The sequence below is a fragment of the Eucyclogobius newberryi genome, unplaced genomic scaffold (assembly GCF_026437365.1).
Source record: "Eucyclogobius newberryi isolate DKJ021-1_F unplaced genomic scaffold, fEucNew1.0.hap1 SCAF_14, whole genome shotgun sequence".
Classification (NCBI taxonomy): domain Eukaryota; kingdom Metazoa; phylum Chordata; class Actinopteri; order Gobiiformes; family Gobiidae; genus Eucyclogobius; species Eucyclogobius newberryi.
In genome coordinates, this window is record NW_027315768.1 from 27,860,257 (window position 1) to 27,881,612 (window position 21,356).

Here is a 21,356-nt window from a genome sequence, read left to right on the forward strand (position 1 = left end):
GGTGTCTGGATCAAAAGATAAATTAATGATCCTACAGTGTAAATGGAATCATTAAGATGTCCAACGCTCTGTGTGGAACTGAACATGAAACGTTTACGGAGATTAGACTCACACCCATGATGACTAGAGGGGACTTAAAGCACTCGACTTACGTGACATAGAGCTATGACTCGACTTGACTTACTTGACATAGAGCTATGACTCGACTTGACTTACGTGACATAGAGCTATGACTCGACTTGACGTACGTGACATAGAGCTATGACTCGACTTGACTTACTTGACATAGAGCTATGACTCGACTTGACTTACGTGACATAGAGCTATGACTCGACTTGACTTACGTGACATAGAGCTATGACTCGACTTGACTTACGTGACATAGAGCTATGACTCGACTTGACTTACTTGACATAGAGCTATGACTCGACTTGACTTACTTGACATAGAGCTATGACTCGACTTGACTTACTTGACATAGAGCTATGACTCGACTTGACTTCCTTGACATAGAGCTATGACTCGACTTGACGTACTTGACATAGAGCTATAACTCGACTTGACGTACTTGACATAGAGCTATGACTCGACTTGACGTACTTGACATAGAGCTATGACTCGACTTGACTTACTCGACATAGAGCTATGACTCGACTTGACGTACTTGACATAGAGCTATGACTCGACTTGACTTACGTGACATAGAGCTATGACTCGACTTGACTTACGTGACCACCTGACTTGGACTTGGACTTGGTTCTTATTCCCACCTCTGCATGTTTCTATCTTTATTTGTTTAAACTCTCCTCGACAAATGATGCAAGCAAAGAGATGCGGCGATCTATGTCAAAATGTTAAAATACAAATTCATATCAAATATGCAAATGCTGTTGCTCGGCGTGAAGACCACCACGCTCACACGGTAAAACTGTTTCAGGCAAATGATGCAAGACTTACATATTTCATAACCTCTGATTTAACTTTCTTACTGTACAGACATTGACTCAGTAGTAGATATGTATTCTACCATTTATTTATGAACATGTTTCCCCTTTGGAGATCGCTATGGGCAATAACCAAGCAACAGAGAGTTTAAAACAGTAAGAGACTCACAACATATTTTATGAGGAGATCTAAAAATATAACAAGAAACTGGACTGGGAACTAAATGTTCTATTATTGTTATTTTTTAAATTTTGAATGCACACAAAACATTGACCATAAGCCTCCTCCTGCTTTTTCCCCATAAAAATATGATTCCTTTGGGTATAATATTCTGACATAAGGTGCAACACTTGCCTCCATGGAGAGTTTTTAAATTACCGGGTGCCTGTTTTTTTTTTCTTCTTCTGTGCCTGATTTGTTTCTGTGCCTAATCTGTGTTGCAACAGTGGAATTTCCCCACTGTGGGAAAAATAAAGGTTATCTTATCTTATAATATTAAGAACTATGGTTTTAACACTATTTCCATGGAATTATGCAGGTGACGTGCAACAATAATCAATTTATATATTTTTTCACAGTTGATACACAAATGTGGTTCAGGAAATAGACACAATCATGCACTTTCAACAGGAAAGAAGGATGAGTGACAACTCGACCCCCGACAAGAGCGGTGTTAAACCACAAACGGTCATATTAGAGGACAACAATGACATTTCCCATAAATCTGATCTTGACCACTCCACCCCCTGCACCTCTACCACCTGCACCTCTACCCCCTGTACCTCTACCACTTGCACCTCTACCCCCTGCACCTCTACCACCTGCACCTCTACCACCTGTACCTCTACCCCCTGCACCTCTACCCCCTGCACCTCTACCACCTGCACCTCTACCACCTGCACCTCTACCACCTGCACCTCTACCCCCTGCACCTCTACCCCCTGCACCTCTACCACCTGCACCTCTACCACCTGCACCTCTACCCCCTGTACCTCTACCCCCTGCAACTCTACCACCTGCACCTCTACCCCCTGCACCTCTACCACCTGCACCTCTACCCCCTGCACCTCTACCACCTGTACCTCTACCCCCTGCACCTCTACCCCCTGCACCTCTACCCCCTGCACCTCTACCACCTGCACCTCTACCACCTGCACCTCTACCACCTGCACCTCTACCACCTGCACCTCTACCCCCTGCACCTCTACCACCTGCACCTCTACCCCCTGCACCTCTACCACCTGCATCTCTACCACCTGCACCTCTACCACCTGCACCTCTACCCCCTGCACCTCTACCACCTGCACCTCTACCACCTGTACCTCTACCCCCTGTACCTCTACCCCCTGCACCTCTACCATCTGCACCTCTACCCCCTGTACCTCTACCACCTGCACCTCTACCCCCTGTACCTCTACCCCCTGCACCTCTACCCCCTGCACCTCTACCACCTGCACCTCTACCACCTGTACCTCTACCACCTGCACCTCTACCACCTGCACCTCTACCACCTACACCTCTACCACCTGTACCTCTACCCCCTGCACCTCTACCCCCTGTACCTCTACCACCTGCACCTCTACCCCCTGCACCTCTACCCCCTGCACCTCTACCACCTGCACCTCTACCACCTGCACCTCTACCCCCTGCACCTCTACCACCTGCACCTCTACCACCTGCACCTCTACCACCTACACCTCTACCACCTGTACCTCTACCCCCTGCACCTCTACCCCCTGTACCTCTACCACCTGCACCTCTACCCCCTGCACCTCTACCCCCTGCACCTCTACCACCTGTACCTCTACCCCCTGCACCTCTACCCCCTGCACCTCTACCACCTGCACCTCTACCACCTGCACCTCTACCACCTGTACCTCTACCCCCTGCATCTCTACCCCCTGTACCTCTACCACCTGCACCTCTACCCCCTGCACCTCTACCCCCTGCACCTCTACCACCTGTACCTCTACCCCCTGCACCTCTACCACCTGCACCTCTACCCCCTGTACCTCTACCACCTGCACCTCTACCACTTGCACCTCTACCACCTGCACCTCTACCACCTGTACCTCTACCACCTGTACCTCTACCCCCTGTACCTCTACCCCCTGTACCTCTACCACCTGTACCTCTACCACCTGTACCTCTACCACCTGTACCTCTACCACCTGTACCTCTACCCCCTGTACCTCTACCACCTGTACCTCTACCACCTGCACCTCTACCCCCTGTACCTCTACCACCTGCACCTCTACCACCTGCACCTCTACCACCTGCACCTCTACCACCTACACCTCTACCACCTGTACCTCTACCCCCTGCACCTCTACCCCCTGTACCTCTACCACCTGCACCTCTACCCCCTGCACCTCTACCCCCTGCACCTCTACCCCCTGCACCTCTACCACCTGTACCTCTACCCCCTGCACCTCTACCCCCTGCACCTCTACCACCTGCACCTCTACCACCTGCACCTCTACCACCTGTACCTCTACCCCCTGCATCTCTACCCCCTGTACCTCTACCACCTGCACCTCTACCCCCTGCACCTCTACCCCCTGCACCTCTACCACCTGCATCTCTACCACCTGCACCTCTACCACCTGCACCTCTACCACCTGTACCTCTACCCCCTGCACCTCTACCACCTGCACCTCTACCCCCTGTACCTCTACCACCTGCACCTCTACCACTTGCACCTCTACCACCTGCACCTCTACCACCTGTACCTCTACCACCTGTACCTCTACCCCCTGTACCTCTACCCCCTGTACCTCTACCACCTGTACCTCTACCACCTGTACCTCTACCACCTGTACCTCTACCACCTGTACCTCTACCCCCTGTACCTCTACCACCTGTACCTCTACCACCTGCACCTCTACCACTTGCACCTCTACCACCTGCACCTCTACCACCTGTACCTCTACCACCTGTACCTCTACCCCCTGTACCTCTACCCCCTGTACCTCTACCACCTGTACCTCTACCACCTGTACCTCTACCACCTGTACCTCTACCACCTGTACCTCTACCACCTGCACCTCTACCCCCTGTACCTCTACCACCTGCACCTCTACCACCTGCACCTCTACCACCTGTACCTCTACCACCTGCACCTCTACCACCTGCACCTCTACCCCCTGCACCTCTACCCCCGTCATTCAAATGCACGTTTTTAGTTTTTTTCCACGATATTACCACGTCGCTGTGTCGTTTACCTGTGTCTTTGCAGGTGAACTTGGCTTTGGGGTCACACATTCTCTTGGTCCCCTCACAGTCCTTCTCGTCCCCTCCGTCCTCGCAGTCCTTGTCTCCGTCGCACCTCCAGCGCTCGGGGATGCACGTGCCGTCGGTGACGCAGAAGAACTCCTCCTCGCCGCACTCGATCAACGTTGGAAGCACTGGGGGATAAAAAAATGTAATAAATAATAAGATAAGATAAGATAAGATATTCCTTTATTGTCCCACATGAGGAAATTTCATTGGTGCAATGCAGGTAGATACAGAGGTAGATACAGAAGAACAGATCACTTATAGGAAGTCTGAAAAACACTTTCAGTAGAAGATCTCCTATAAATAAATAAAAACTCCCATAGACAAATAAATAAATAAATACCATTGCATGTGATCCCGACAGTAATTGCACATGAATATGTGTCACGACAGCACATAGATTGCACATGAATTTCACAGTAATTGCACATGAATTGCACATGAATTCCAACAGTAATTGCACATACGACAGAATTGCACATCAGTATTAGGTTAGGTCAGTATTGCGACGGGATAACGTGACGATCTCCGGGTAAGACGACTGTTCTCCGCAGTTTCATGAGTTCCTCCTTTGTGGAAACGCGGTACGGCGCCGGCCGGGGGGCAGGGCCGGAGCCGGGGGGCGGGGCCGGAGCCGGGGGGCGGGGCCGGAGCCGGGGGACTCAGAGCCAAAACACATCGCAACGACACGACGAAAACACTCAATCCAGCCGAATAAAGTAAAAACAAGTTAATTTAAAGCGATTCCAGTGCGTGTCCCGATCGTTCGTGAAGTTCCTCTTTCATATAAACGTGTATATAAACGTGTATATAAACGTGTACCGACGACACGCCGTACTTTACAAAAACAGTTGAATTAAAAAAAACTATTCCAGCGCGTGTCCCTATCGTACAGTAAAATAGAAAAAATATACTAACTATATTTACAAAATATAGGAGATAAAGCACAATAAGTGTGAGAAAGAAGAGAGAGCGTTTACACCGGGCTGCCAGCTGTACCAGCGCCTTATGACATACATAGCTAGTCTGTAATTTCTGTAACACACTTTTAATAACTTGTGCAGCCTCGCTCTATTATAGTGAAGAATAAATATAGATTTCCAACGACTGCGATTAGAAATGTACTTTTTTTATGATTCTAATGTTATTTTTATGCACTTTATGGCATATACTGCATGATAAAAATGTGGCTTTATAGCACTTTTTTAAAACCGTGAAAGAAAATATGTAAACTCTGTAATTGCTGAAGTAAAGCAATTAACATGGAGCTGCATTAAATAGATTAATTGTAGATAACAATCATATCCTCCACCCCAGATAATATTAAATTGCAGAAATAAGCTCATGCGCATTAAGAAAGCTAATGCAGTAGTTTACGCTTGATCCAGCCGTCATTGTTCTCCCCCTGCCTGCACGTGCAGTCTCTTTGTTAAAGCATATTAGATCATTATCCAGGTTTGCCAATGGTCATAATCCATGCACATGTATCCGAACGTTTAAATCGTATTGTATGTTTAATTTTAAGTTTTGACTTTCATTCCGCCCACGTCTTTAATTAATCTGTACTACAACCAGATGCTTTACTTTGAATTTGTGAAACGTGTTACATGCTCCACCGTAAATTATTCATCACTCAATTCAAATCAAGTTCACACGCTCTATCCTCATTAACATTTCATTCAAAAACAGCAACTTTTCGACACATTTTAAGTAAATTCCCATTGGTTAAGACTCAGAGGTGGGTAGAATAGTCTTTAATTGTACTCAAGTATTTGATTGGTTTATTTTGAGCTTATAGCACAGTGTTAGTTTGTTTTACATGTTTGCATTATCCTTACGAACATACATGTGCACAACAAGGTCTTATGAAAGAGCACATTATATTTGAATGTGCACAATGTGTCCAATAATATTAATATGTACGGTTAAAGCTACTTCAAAATAATATAAGTCTAAAGTTGTGGTCACAAAAAAGAAAGGAAAAAAGGATTTGGGGGAAGATTACACAACTCAAGTGAGAGTCATTTTACTACTAACTGTTTAATAACATTTGAAGAGTAATTTCAAGTGAACGTTTTGGGAGGATAAAACATAAAATCATGAAAACACTAAAAAAATGTTTTTCAAATGATTTCATATTGTCATGATAAAGAGTAGACGTACACACGGTGGACAGAGTCATTAAAACTTCAAGAAAGCCATTAAAAAAGGGCTGCAACTGACAATTATTTTAGTATTCGACTTTTCAGCAAATCATTTTTTCAATTAGTCGAGTATCATAAGTCAAACGATTATTATTTCTGTTGTACATTGAGTCTTTTTAAATATATTAAAACAAATCTATTCAATAATCATGTTGGGTTTTTGTTATAAACAGGTTGTTTAGTCTGTATAGTCAAGATAATGATTACAGTTACATTACATTTAATCGATCAACCGTTGCATATCTCAATTAAAAAGTGACTAGAGTAACTGTACCTGAGTAAAAGTAACTGAGGGCTCTACCAACCCCTGTCACCACTAGTGTAAAATCGCAGTAACAGCTGAGCCCCCCGTCTTTGCCTCTCGGGCCCCCCTGAGGACTGGGCAGGAGCCGCAGGCACAGGGGAGACTCGGGTCCCGCCGTCTCCTTTGGGTCGCCGTTTGATGAATAGTCCAACCGTCCCAGTGACAGGCCAGTCAGCTGTGAGTTCCCTTCTGGAGTAATTAGATTAAACGATTTGTCGAACCAACACCGAAATCTACCCACTGCCGCGCCCGGATAAGATTAGTTACACACGACTGTGAAAACTTATTTGACTCAAGCTGATTAATTGCTAAAACCAGTAATTAAAAGGCCAAAACGTGCTCCCTGATTTCACTTGCAAATGAATCAATTACAGCGTTACATGAAAAATAGTGTTGAGACGCAATGTTTAAATAAGTAATACTATACGACGAAGACGATCCCTCTGAACGTGTAATAAATATATTGCAGATGGCTTTGTGGCGGACATGACAAACAGCTCGGGGTGCACTTATACCAAAGGGAGAGCGGGGGTTCATTAGTGATCTATTTCAGCAGTGGTTCGACAAATGTGGCGCTGTTCCCAAAAGTGGCACACGGGGTTTCTCCAGTGCTGCAAAAGACCCTCTCTGTGATATGTTAAGATTAGAGAGTTGAATTCAGCGCATTTATCAAGTTTAGTATATGTTTTCGACTAAATAAACTAATCCCGATTCACCCCAGAATGGTTGATTTGACTGAAAATAAGTAGGTCATAGCGTTGTTTTTATGGCGGAGATGCCCAGCGGCTTGACAGGTTTCTTTTATGGAGGACAAAAGGGAATAAATGCAGAAGAATTCCAAAATGCACAATACATTATGTTGGAATTGTTGAAAAAAAAGGGAGTTTAATTAAGGAAGCAACTATCTGTCATTTTGCTTATAGATTAGTCTAGTGATTATTCTTTTAGTGAGTTGTTGAGCACGCCAAAGTCACATGATCAAAATATTGTGACTAAGGCCGCAGTTATTTTATTATTTGGTTTACGAATTTTTAAATGAAATATATTGAACAGGCGGACGAAATATAAATATAGGGAAATTTGCTTCACATGCTCTTATCTTTTGACTTAATACCGCTTTTTATTTCATTTAATGCTATTTTCCTTTGTAAAAAAAAAAATTAATAATTTGTTTTATTTATATTGTAGAACTCAATCATCTAAGTGCGGCGGATCCGTAAAGCAAGTCATAAAATAACTGCGGCCTAAATTTGACCCAGATGAATCCGTAGTGAAGCCGTTTGAGGGTCCTCAGACTGACCACTGCAGCGCTGGACACTCACTGCTGTGTTTATTTACAAGGGCATCGTGTGTCCGCTCACTCACTGTCTCTGTGCAAACACTGGACAAAAACAGATGGACAGTATTCTCTGCGATCTCGGTGTTGTTTGTACCAAGCGTTGGCTCAGCCACTGGTTAAATGGCATTTCGATATACTGCTCCCTCGACATGGAACAACTTAGAAAAGAAACAAACTGATTTCAATGGATCAGTTTAATAGTGAAAGATTTGGAAATTTGATCTATGTTTTTTAGGGAATGTGTTTTTGATTGCAAAATATTGTTTTCATCACATATTGTTCTGCATGATGTTCATGAAATTGCGGCTCAATTTGAGTCATAAAATTACTTTTCTCTGCACGTTTTGTGCAGACCAGTTAACGATTATTCAATTACAAAATTAGTTGAGGATTATTTAAACAACTGATTAGTTGCAATTACTCAATTTAGTAATTGTTTTCTTTATCGACATATGACTTATTTTGTAATATTGTTATTAGAATATTTTAATCCATTGTGTTAATTTCATGATAAAGAGATTTTATGAACCATATATAACATAACATAACACTGTAATGCTTAATGTATGTTCTGAAAATTAACAACGTGGTCGTTTAGTTAAATATCTGTTCCAAAGCTTATAAAAGCAATATTTGACAGATATTTGATATAAAAGCAATATTTGATATTTTCAATGAGTAAAAGGACAAAACTGGATCAAATGGAAAAGATGAGCCAGTGTTTCCTGGACGTCGAGACTGACTTGTCCCTGAGACAGAACATGTGCACAAAAGTGGACATAGTTATTCTCCCACGACCCAAAGAAGTAGTAGTAAGTAAAACTAGTTTATGAATCCGTAGGTTATAAGAGTGACAAATCCTGCTGCACCTTGATGTTTATAATGCTGCTTTTGCTTTGCCCTGCTCTTTTTACCATGACATTTAGGAAAACTCCGGGCTGGCAGTAAAAGAGAATCCGGCTGAGTGGTTAATTGCGTGTTATGAAATGTAGTACAATAGTTACTAAGCCTGAGTAATTCTTAATAAACTACTGTATATGTTCAACCTATTTGTTGATTTCGTGTACCAACACCTTTTATTCCACACAGTATTGTAAAAGCAGTGATTTGTGTAAAAAGAGCAGGGACTGAGGGCTACTTTTCCTCCCTTATGGTTAAAACATTAGTCACATTTGACCCTTTATGTTCTCTACAATCCCACAGTGTAAACAGTATTCGAGGCAGCTTTCTGTAGTGAACCCGTTTCTTTACGTGCAGATCCCCCTCGGCAGGCGGCCCCTTCGTCGCTGAAGTCCCCGCAGTCGTTGTCCCCGTCACAGGCCCAGTGGTCCGGGATGCAGCGGCCACTGTTGCACTGGAACTGGTTATTGGAGCAGGACTGGACACACCCGGCTTCATCGCTGTTGTCGCCACAGTCGTTCTCTGGAGTCAGACAACACATGAACGACTTAGTGCGATATTTAAAAGAGTGTTCGAAAGTAAAGACAGATGTGCTCACCAGCGTCACAGTGCCATTGGATGTTGATGCAGCGCCCGTTAGAACAGCTGAATTGAGTGAGGGGGTCGCAGGTGGGATAAGCTGGAAAATACAAACACATTGAAATAAGTTATTAGAACATTTTTGGTAAGTAGAAAACTAAGAAAAATACATGTGTTTTTTTTATATTTTTGGACTCTTATTTACAAAGCATGTATGATAATATAATTTAGCCTGTAGCCCAAACAAACAGTGGAGACAAATATTACTCTGGTTGAAAAAATGTAACACATACAAAAATATAATATTGATTTGAGGTCTGTCGACATGGCTAAAGCAACAATAAAACCTAATTTAAAAATATATATATATATATTTTCATTGGGAAAAAAAACAATATTTTATACCACTTTTTTTTCCTTTGACACGGACATGAAGAGAGTTATAGTTAAAGTTGTGTTTTTTGTGTATCACGGCAACATAGTTCAAACGTCTATACACAATAAACAGAAAACCTAACAAAATAATTCTGCCAAGCTGGGAAAGAAACATCACACGTCTTTCCTTCCTCCTCTCACCTCTGAACACGTTTCTTATTCATTCAAGTACAGTCTACTACTACCACCACTACTACTACTACTACCACTACTTCCTATTCTGTTGCCGAGCTGGATCAGAAACCACCCTGACACGTTACAGTCCATCCTGCTCGACATGGGCATATTATTTGGGGCTATATACCGCATTTGGACTTGACAATGGTGACAAAGGAAAACAAATTACCACCTATGCAGTCAGCCACTATTTGATGTAGCCAATAAAGCTTCAGTCAGGCCGACTTCATGAGCTAAATTGGTCTATTTTAAAGCATCAATATTCCCCATCAGAGCCACGGTCAGCGCAGGAATACAGATGCCCCAAGAGCCAATACCGAGTCAAGATGTTGCACTGACGGATTTCACTGTCATTTCCCAGTGGGAGATGGGGTATAACGAGTAGGCTATACATAAAGTGCTGAATGGTTTCATTGACGAGCGACGATGTGACTTTACAATACTTATGATGATTGTGTTCATGCTAAACGCAGCTTAGCTTTTGCCATCATTTGTTACCTTTAAAGATTTGTTCATTTATTTGTTTTTTCAATGTGCAGCATGTGACCTTTGGATGGATGCTTGTCTCCGTGTAGATATCATTGTTTTGTCTGGAAGGTTTCAGAGTGATGAGTAAATAGGGTCGTTGCCATGGCAAGAAACAATGTTAAACAAAATGTTATATAATGGTGAAAAATCTTCAAAATGGGAAGTTGAAACCTATGTGAAGTAAACATACACCAGAGTTTACAAATGTGTATTAATGAGACACACACACACGCACACACACACACACACGCGCACACACACACATTAACTAATCATTGACGAAAGAAAATTAAATTAATCATAAACTAATAAAGAAAAAAAATAATTTACTACGATTAAGGTGAGTCAATGATGATTCTTAATGGTTAGTTCATTGATTATTTTGTTAGTAAATTATTATTACACATTTGTTATTGGTGAATTCATTTTTTTTGTCAATGATTAGATAATGATTGATGATAATGTATACATGCTTTGAATATCTGCCTTAATATAGTTTCAGTACTGCACCTTTAAAAGTAAAACAGTTAATACTGATGTGGTTTTCCTTGAATATGAATAATGTTATTTGGTTGGCAAAGTATGTCTGCACAAACAAATACTAAGAATGGCAACATAAACAAGAAGCAGAGTACCTCCGTATATTCGTCCCACAATGGGGGAATTTACTCTGACACAAAAGTACGTGATTTTAGCAACACTGATTTGGAGTGTCAGTGGTTCGTTCATCTACAAGACATATATGAATTTGAATGATTGGGGGCGGTCAAAGGGTCCAGTGGCAGAGATTGCAGTCTTGTTTTTGTCTCCTCTGGTGCAGAGGCAGCAAAGAACTGAGAGTGGAATGAATAAAACAAGTATCTTAGTTGTGCGACTGCTCGTATCAGGCTCAGTCTATCACTTTATTCTGGTTTGTGACCGGCACAAGATGTCTACCGCCTTGTGAAACACTGGCACCATTGTCCTGCTTTGGTCCTGGTTTGATCCTGGTTTGGTCCTGCTTTGGTCCTGCTTTGGTCCTGCTTTGGTCTTGGTTTGGTCTTACTTTAGTCCTGGTATGGTCCTGGTTTGGTCCTGCTTTGGTCCTGCTTTGGTCCTGCTTTGATCCTGGTTTGGTCCTGCTTTGGTCCTGCTCTGGTCCTGCTTTGGTCCTGCTTTGGTCCTGCTTTGGTCTTGGTTTGGTCCTGATTTGGTCCTGATTTGGTCCTGCTTTGGTCTTGGTTTGGTCCTGATTTGGTCCTGGTTTGGTCCTGGTTTGGTCCTGGTTTGGTCCTGGTTTGGTCCTGGTTTGGTCCTGATTTGGTCCTGATTTGGTCCTGATTTGGTCCTGCTTTGGTCCTGCTTTGGTCCTGTTTTGGTCCTGCTTTAGACCTGGTTTGGTCCTGGTTTGGTCCTGCTTTGGTCTTGGTTTGGTCTTACTTTAGTCCTGGTTTGGTCCTGGTTTGGTCCTGCTTTGGTCCTGCTTTGGTCCTGGTTTGGTCCTGGTTTGGTCCTGATTTGGTCTTGGTTTGGTCCTGATTTGGTCCTGGTTTGGTCCTGGTTTGGTCCTGGTTTGGTCCTGCTTTGGTCCTGGTTTGGTCCTGCTTTGGTCCTGCTTTGGTCCTGATTTGGTCCTGATTTGGTCTTGGTTTGGTCCTGATTTGGTCTTGGTTTGGTCCTGATTTGGTCCTGGTTTGGTCCTGGTTTGGTCCTGATTTGGTCCTGCTTTGGTCCTGCTTTGGTCCTGCTTTGGTCCTGCTTTGGTCCTGGTTTAGACCTGGTTTGGTCCTGGTTTGGTCTTGGTTTGGTCCTGATTTGGTCCTGCTTTGGTCCTGCTTTGGTCCTGCTTTGGTCCTGCTTTGGTCCTGGTTTAGACCTGGTTTGGTCCTGGTTTGGTCCTGGTTTGGTCCTGATTTGGTCCTGATTTAGTCCTGATTTGGTCTTGGTTTGGTCCTGATTTGGTCCTGATTTGGTCCTGATTTGGTCCTGATTTGGTCCTGCTTTGGTCCTGGTTTGGTCCTGATTTGGTCTTGGTTTGGTCCTGATTTGGTCTTGGTTTGGTCCTGATTTGGTCCTGGTTTGGTCCTGGTTTGGTCCTGGTTTGGTCCTGCTTTGGTCCTGCTTTGGTCCTGGTTTGGTCCTGGTTTGGTCCTGGTTTGGTCCTGATTTGGTCCTGATTTGGTCCTGCTTTGGTCCTGCTTTGGTCCTGCTTTGGTCCTGCTTTGGTCCTGGTTTGGTCCTGGTTTGGTCCTGCTTTGGTCCTGGTTTGGTCCTGCTTTGGTCCTGCTTTGGTCCTGATTTGGTCCTGCTTTGGTCCTGGTTTGGTCTTGATTTGGTCTTGGTTTGGTCCTGGTTTGGTCCTGGTCTGGTCCAGCTTTGGTCCTGGTTTGGTCCTGGTCTGGTCCTGGTCTGGTCCAGCTTTAGTTCAGGGTTCAGTCCCAGATTAGCCCACATACTGCTGAAGTGTGTGTGACTGGATTAGAACATGACACAGAGGTGCTCATCCAAACAGTGAAGTCTGATGTTTTGTGATGAGTGAAGCTCCTCTGTTCATCTGTGTGTGTCCCGGGTCGCTGCAGAACAAACAGCCAGAGTGTAAGCACTGATTAAAGTTCATGCTCGGCTTCATTCAATCATAATCACGCTGCGCAGCAAAAACATAGCCTCCTCTGGCTCCGCCGTGTCATCTGCAGGTCCTCTGGTGACTCCCAATATCTACATAGTCATAATGACTTGGATTCAGGATTACTTTGAAAGTACTTTGAGTAGTTATTTTGACTTGTATTTCATATTTAATATTGAAGTAGTTTGTCAAGATGTGGGGATTTAATCAAGGTATTTTTGGCTTACTTCTAGATATTTTTTCCATTTATTTCAAATCAAAATTAACCTTGTGCAAGTTAAGAAATGTTGACTTTTTTAGTTGCTTGAAAGGTAAACTGCCTAACTGCTCTGGTGGATGATTAGCCACCTGCTACTTTTAAATTTGTTCTAAATTTATCAAAATACTCAGACTTTCTTCTGCCCTTCATAATATGTCAATCCCAGAGCACAACAAAACTCCACAATCTGAAACGGATCAAGCTTGATCATTGGTGGTGCATGCTGGGATAGTGTGACGTCACGTGTAGAAGCTCTAAGGTCTAGACATGATGCCCCCCCCCAAAAAAAAATGATTTGCGAGCGCCGCCCATGTTCTGATCAAGGTGTAACGACCAGGCTAAACTCAGTCAAGGCAAAGACGAGTCGACGTAGTATTTTGACTCCTTCACCATGGAGTGAAAACTGTGACCAAAAATACTGAAAAATAAAGAAGATTAAGTACCGTATTTTCCGGACTATAAGTCGCACCGGAGTTTACGTCGCACCAGCCAAAAAATGCAAAATAGAGAAGAATAAAACATATATAAGTTGCACTGGAGTATGAAATGCAGTTGCAAGTGTGAAAATAACAAATAATGTCACATATAAGTCGCTCCGGAGTATAAGTATAAGTATATAAGTCGCACCCCGGCCAAAACTATGAAAAAAGGTGCGACTTATAGTCCGGAAAATAGGGTATGTATGAATTGTGTATGATTATTAAGCATGACAAAGAATTATCTTCATGACTATTTTTATATCACCTTTTTATGTTACCTCTATCATTTAATCTTTAACAGTGGATTCTCTAGCCTCCCTGCCTCGCCCGGCACAACAAAACAGGAACTAACCAAAACAATACAAAAGAAATCAGAAGAACTAATATTTCATTCTAAAGAAGACATGCACCACGGGTTCAGCCCTGAACAATCAGCACAACGGTGGCTAGAACTGAACTAGAGCGGAGCCAGCGCTGAATCACAGTGTGGCTAAGATAAATCATACAAAGCTAACTTTTAGGTGATATGAGGATTTAAAAATGGTAAAAAGCTCATGTGAAAATGGAGGAATCCTTTGAAAAGCCCACCTTTGTGAAAACTGCAGGCCCTGTCAGCCGAACACAAGCAGTTTGATTTAACTTTTCAGCACTGGGGCACCCCTTTGTTTTACATTCAATTTCACTTTATAGACTATTACTATTACAGTGTATTTATATAGGCAAATGGCTTCTCCCTTTGGCTTTTGAGGTTTACCTTGTGGCTGAAGCAGGCAAGCGTGGAAATGTTTTTTTTTTATTCTGTTTTTTAATATTGCAGGTCGTATTTTCCGTGTTTCCAGGGCTGTTTTACATGAAATAAAAGTGCCAAAAACATTTCAGTCTCCCCTGAAGTGAGCTTTTGTTCCACGTTTCCCCTCGCTCAGGCTCATCATAAGCACTATGGAGAGAGAGGCAAAGGCAGGGCTCTACACAGCTGTTTACACACACTGCCTCAGCCAAAATGTAACTTTTAAAGAAATAGTTGCAAGAATTACTTCTGTTTTCCTTCAAAACCAAATTAAATACCTTAAATACCATTGTATTGAATAGTTTACAACAATCATAGTTTATAATTGCATACGGTAATTTGTCTTCAGTCTAAAAAATCCATCAAACTCTACAATATTCTTATGGGATCATTCTTTCTGGGCCCAGCAGCTGCAGTACCTGCTAATTAAAGAGGGTCATAATGTAAATCCATGGTATATATGAGGGTTTATAAAAACACACATCATGAAATAAATATTAAATGTGTATATTTAGAGAATTTCTGTGCAACATTTCAGGCAAAGCACTGACATTTCCATGAGGTCAAGCAGGCGGCAGACCCCTGACCCCTCAACAGAAAAGGGAATTAAGTGAATTAATAAGACAAAATAAATACTCAAAACGTAATTCATATTCTATTCATATTCATTCAAGACATATTGACAGCAGATATATATATATATATACACCCTCCTCCGTGTGACTGTGGCAGCTCACTTACCTGCTCCGAAGCGACTGTGGGGTTTTTAACACCTGAAGCTCAGTGGTGGCCGTCTCTGAGATTGATGCTAATTTGAATTTTGTTTGTCAGTAGTTTAGTGGTTGTCACTTTCCCCCCCCCAAACATCTCCTCTCTCTGAGCAGTGATTATTCATGGATGCCCGTGTTTCATTTGTGGCAGGGTCTACTGTTTACTTGAAACCGTCATTATTTATGCATGTTTCTCCTTCATGTTTAATGGACATTAAACTTCCCGTCCTGCTACTGTCTGACAGCTCCGCGTAACACTTTGAGGGAAATATGGCGGCTAAATTTACAATACGTCTTTCCTGACACAGCCGCAGGTATTCCAGGCAGCAGATGCCTAGCAAATCAATTCAGATGTAGACTTGCATTTCATAGCATAGTCAATAAAGCTTCAGGCAGCTCCAAAAAAGGACTTTGAAAATATATAAAGAGCTCCGAATCGGAAATGAGAATGATATCAGTCATAGGGATGTCACCCATGACATGGTATCAGCTCTGAGTATCCGTGTTGTGTAGCTGTTATGGATCGAGGCACAGCAATGGATAGGCCAAGGTAGGAAACAGTACATTTATAAATATAGAATAATACATTTTTTGTTTTATTGTTTTACGGGTAGAGAGTTTGTCATCTGCTGGTCTTCGTGAAGAGGTTGTCTAGAATGTTCAACAGTAAACTTTATCAATTTAATGATTACTGTTGTTTCCAGTGTTAGAAAATAACTTGATCTGACCTACAAACTTCACATGGAGATATTGAAGTTAAATGCAGTACAATGGAACAGGCTAGACACAAGTAGGAAAGTTCCTCCAGCAGAAAATCATGTAAAATCAACTTTCGAAAGCATTTTAAACAGTTGCTTCTTTGAAAAACACCTGAAGTTTAAGTAAACTCTTCTCTTCAAAGCAATCTGAGGTCCCCATCATCAAGAAGTAGTTCTGTTTTTGTGTTTTAAGTTTACTTGCTAATGATAATGATAATAATAATAATAATATTGAAACCTGCAAATCCACCTTATTTCTCATGCTCACTTCTGACGGGTGCAGACTCAAAATATTATATAAAGTAGTTTAATTTGTGTAAAAAAGCACTGTTTCTCGGATTGAAAACTGCTTTGTAGTATAACTTATAGTACATACTCTATCCTGTACATTTTGTATTTATATTCAGTCAAAGTCTATTCTTATTCTAACATCTTATATGCACCTTATGCATGCCTGTTACATTATTGTATATCATATCATATATCATATCATATATCATATTTTACTGAAATTCATAATCGGTCGCGGCACCCTATTGCCCATAAGCCCATTCTTTGTTTTTGAAATGGCAAAACAAATTCTGATTCAGATTTATTCTCGAGATCGGCAGCCTTACACAAAATGATACAACCAGAATGATAATGGCGCCGCCAGTGGCAACATCCTGAATAAGATCACTAGGACCTTTGGGCGAACGGTTGTGCTGCGCTGCATCTATCAGTGAAAAGGCTGATCTAATGCAAACAGTGACCAAAGGGAAATTTCCAAACACTCCCTCACCCTTCCCCAAAACTAAAATAAATTACAGCGCAGTTTTCATCTGGGTCACGGCGCTGTAACACACACAAACTTCTAATAGCTTCAAAAACGCTCTTTTCCCTTTTACGAAAACGCTAAACACAACTTCAAAGGCTGCATCCATCACAGCGGGCCATGTATGTTTTCTCATTTATGTTTTCCAAGATTAATCCACAACGTCGACAATGCCTTTCACTCACAGAAGCCCGACACATTGTATAATACCACGGGGGCCGGAGGAGGAAACAGCGAGTCTGCAGTTTACTTGGCAGCGCTCCTCTCCACGGTTCTGGTCCTGGTTTGTTTCTGGTCCTGGTTTGTTTCTGGTCCTGGTTTGGTTCTGGTCCTGGTTTGGTTCTGGTCCTGGTTTGGTTCTGGTCCTGGTTTGTTTCTGGTCCTGGTTTGGTTCTGGTCCTGGTTTGTTCTGGTCCTGGTTTGTTTCTGGTCTTGGTTTGGTTCTGGTCCTGGTTTGTTCTGGTCCTGGTTTGGTTCTGGTTCTGGTCCTGGTTTGTTCTGGTCCTGGTTTGGTTCTGGTTCTGGTCCTGGTTTGGTTCTGGTCCTGGTTTGTTCTGGTCCTGGTTTGTTCTGGTCCTGGTTTGGTTCTGGTCCTGGTTTGTTCTGGTCCTGGTTTGTTTCTGGTCCTGGTTTGGTTCTGGTCCTGGTTTGGTTCTGGTCCTGGTTTGTTTCTGGTCCTGGTTTGTTCTGGTCCTGGTTTGGTTCTGGTCCTGGTTTGGTTCTGGTCCTGGTTTGTTTCTGGTCCTGGTTTGGTTCTGGTCCTGGTTTGTTCTGGTCCTGGTTTGTTTCTGGTCTTGGTTTGGTTCTGGTCCTGGTTTGTTCTGGTCCTGGTTTGGTTCTGGTTCTGGTCCTGGTTTGTTCTGGTCCTGGTTTGGTTCTGGTCCTGGTTTGTTCTGGTCCTGGTTTGTTCTGGTCCTGGTTTGGTTCTGGTCCTGGTTTGTTCTGGTCCTGGTTTGTTTCTGGTCCTGGTTTGTTCTGGTCCTGGTTTGGTTCTGGTCCTGGTTTGGTTCTGGTTCTGGTCCTGGTTTGTTCTGGTCCTGGTTTGGTTCTGGTTCTGGTCCTGGTTTGGTTCTGGTCCTGGTTTGTTCTGGTCCTGGTTTGGTTCTGGTCCTGGTTTGTTCTGGTCCTGGTTTGTTTCTGGTCCTGGTTTGGTTCTGGTCCTGGTTTGGTTCTGGTCCTGGTTTGTTTCTGGTCCTGGTTTGTTCTGGTCCTGGTTTGTTTCTGGTCCTGGTTTGGTTCTGGTCCTGGTTTGTTTCTGGTCCTGGTTTGGTTCTGGTCCTGGTTTGGTTCTGGTCCTGGTTTGTTTCTGGTCCTGGTTTGGTTCTGGTCCTGGTTTGGTTCTGGTCCTGGTTTGTTCTGGTCCTGGTTTGTTCTGGTCCTGGTTTGTTTCTGGTCCTGGTTTGGTTCTGGTCCTGGTTTGTTTCTGGTCCTGGTTTGTTTCTGGTCCTGGTTTGGTTCTGGTCCTGGTTTGTTCTGGTCCTGGTTTGTTCTGGTCCTGGTTTGGTTCTGGTCCTGGTTTGGTTCTGGTCCTGGTTTGTTTCTGGTCCTGGTTTGGTTCTGGTCCTGGTTTGGTTCTGGTCCTGGTTTGTTTCTGGTCCTGGTTTGGTTCTGGTCCTGGTTTTTTCTGGTCCTGGTTTGGTTCTGGTTCTGGTCCTGGTTTGTTTCTGGTCCTGGTTTGTTTCTGGTCCTGGTTTGGTTCTGGTCCTGGTTTGTTCTGGTCCTGGTTTGTTCTGGTCCTGGTTTGGTTCTGATCCTGGTTTGTTCTGGTCCTGGTTTGGTTCTGGTCCTGGGTTGGTTCTGGTCCTGGTCCTGGGTTGGTTCTGGTCCTGGTTTGGTTCTGGGTTGGTTCTGGTCCTGGTTTGGTTCAGGTCCTGGTTTGGTTCAGGTCCTGGTTTGGTTCTGGTCCTGGGTTGGTTCTGGTCCTGGTTTGGTTCTGGTCCTGGTTTGGTTCTGGTCCTGGGTTGGTTCTGGTCCTGGTTTGGTTCTGGTCCTGGTTTGGTTCTGGTAGTACTCGGAGGGCCAACTATTGTCCTATGAGGTACTCTGTGGGAAACTGAGCACTACCATCTAGACTGAGCAAATAATGATCTATAATGTTTGGAGTGATAATATCTCTACTCTGGCAGTCCATCAGAGATCAGCTAAAACGTTCCTGTAAACGTTGTGGTCGACACGGTTGTTGTGGATGATTACACAGCAAGTTTGCTTCAATTTTAATCAGTGCTTTTTGCAGAATATTCAACTTTTCCACATCTCCAATACAACAATTGTAATATCATTTGATACATTTCATTCTCCGATCTCTAGTAAAATGTTAGCTTCTCAACTTGAGGGGATTGCCAAAAACTGTAAAATCTGATTATAATATCAGATATAATGGACTAACACAATAGTGCCGTGCCAAAATACAAAATGGCTTCTCAATCCAAGGGAAAACCAGGGGTGGACACAGGGGCCGCATTTTGAAACTTATACAAAGCAGAGGGCCACAAACAAGCCCCACATTTCGAATTTGTCCACACCTTTATTAAAACTGGGAAAGATTAGGTTGGTATAAACAATTTGTGTAACCGTAATTGTGTTTTCAAGTTTTATTCCAATTTGACAGTAAAAAAGTCTTTTAAACCGTCATGTCTAATGCTACTAAAATGGAAATGGAAATCTATTAGTGCCACTCTTTTTTAAGCAAGCACATTGGTTAGAAATAGTAAAAAAGGTAGAGTGTCTACAGTGATGTTATTAAATTGTAATTAAGAAGCGGCTCATCTTTATCTACAGTAAATAGAATCATCAAATGTACAAAATTAATTGTGTGACAATGAAAGCGCGACAACACTGCTATTTTAAAGACTCCCCAGCAAAGTCGTAGTTGTGTGAAACACTGCAATATTCATTCGATAGTTGACAAGAATAAGTAACGAGGCGAGGCTCCTGCTGCAGTCTGTCAGTGGTGGAGCGTGGGGACAACTTTACACACAAGTCCAAACTGTAGAATCACAGGGGTGCCATGTACGATGGAAACTTCTACTGGCATTTTTACTCTTACACAACAAGGACTTAGCAATTAGTAGTGATTTCTATCCAGCCAGTGGAACTGCATTAGTTAGTTGCCAGATGGGAGGCTGTCAGGAAATACTAAATTGGACCAGGCTAATAAACATCTCAGGACTAAAGACATTTTCGCTGAAGTTTTTTATTTCTAAGAGTTTAGAAATGATTAAAAATCCACTTTTGCTTAGTTGTTCTTTTATGGGTTTTCATAGCAAATAGTTGTCCTTTATCCAACTCTGACTTTGCAACTGAAGTAAAACATCTCAGCTTCTTTACACTCATACACTGCGTTTACCCCTCTTTCCCTCTAAAGAACTCACCCCAGAATCTGGCCACATGTCAAATATTGTTTAAAAAAATGAAATTGCATAAAAATGTACTATTATAAATACAGTATAAATAATATATAAATACAAACAGCAATGTAAACAGCAATACAACACAGCACAGCGATATAGATGAGGGGTATACTAATACAACTTTGGTTTTGAGTATAAAGAATGCAACGATTAATCGAAAAAATGCGCACAAGGAATGTATTTGTCACATGCTGTATATTGACTCATTTTGGAATCAGCCCAGTTATCCTTGAAACTGTTTATAAAAGCCTCGTGAGGAGTATCTTAACTTTTAACATGATGATGTGGTGATGAATCTTGAGGAAGAATAACCTGCAGCACATCATGAACATGAGCTCAAAGATGACAGGACGTTAAGGAAGAAGGCTGAGAGCATTATTCAGGACTCTTTCCATCCTTGGTCTTGACAACAACAAAAAAACGTCCTTAGTTGAGTGGTCTGACCCACAGGTTGGCAAATACTGCCGTGTGTCCTCGGGTAAGACACTGAACCCAGCTCTATACATGTGTTTGTAGGTGTGTGAGTGTGTGGATGTGTGATCCATTGATGTAAAGCTTAAATAGACCGTTTTACCGTCAGGAAGTACTTTCAGTGAGAGCAAAAAATATATCTTTAAGAATTATTTATACCCAGGGCGCTCAAAACGTCTGACTCTATGACCCTTCCCTGGTCTGTGACATGTTCTCTGTTATTACTTCTATTACTTCTGACTTGGCAAGGCAAGTTTATTTGTAGAGCACCATTCATGACAGAAATCACTAAACAATTTAGGACATAAAAAAGAAG

At 42.7% G+C, this 21,356-nt stretch overlaps 1 protein-coding gene across 1 annotated transcript in view; it reads right to left on the minus strand.

Moving 5' to 3' along the window:
- Positions 1 to 21,356, minus strand: part of lrp1bb (low density lipoprotein receptor-related protein 1Bb) — a 512,409-nt gene that overhangs the window by 235,463 nt on the left and 255,590 nt on the right. Inside the window, exons 19-21 of the mRNA XM_072445180.1 lie at positions 9,570 to 9,650; positions 9,323 to 9,493; positions 4,170 to 4,352 (exon numbers count right to left, since the gene is read on the minus strand). Coding sequence (XP_072301281.1) covers positions 4,170 to 4,352; positions 9,323 to 9,493; positions 9,570 to 9,650 — 435 coding nt within the window. The remainder of the gene's footprint in view (positions 1 to 4,169; positions 4,353 to 9,322; positions 9,494 to 9,569; positions 9,651 to 21,356) is intronic.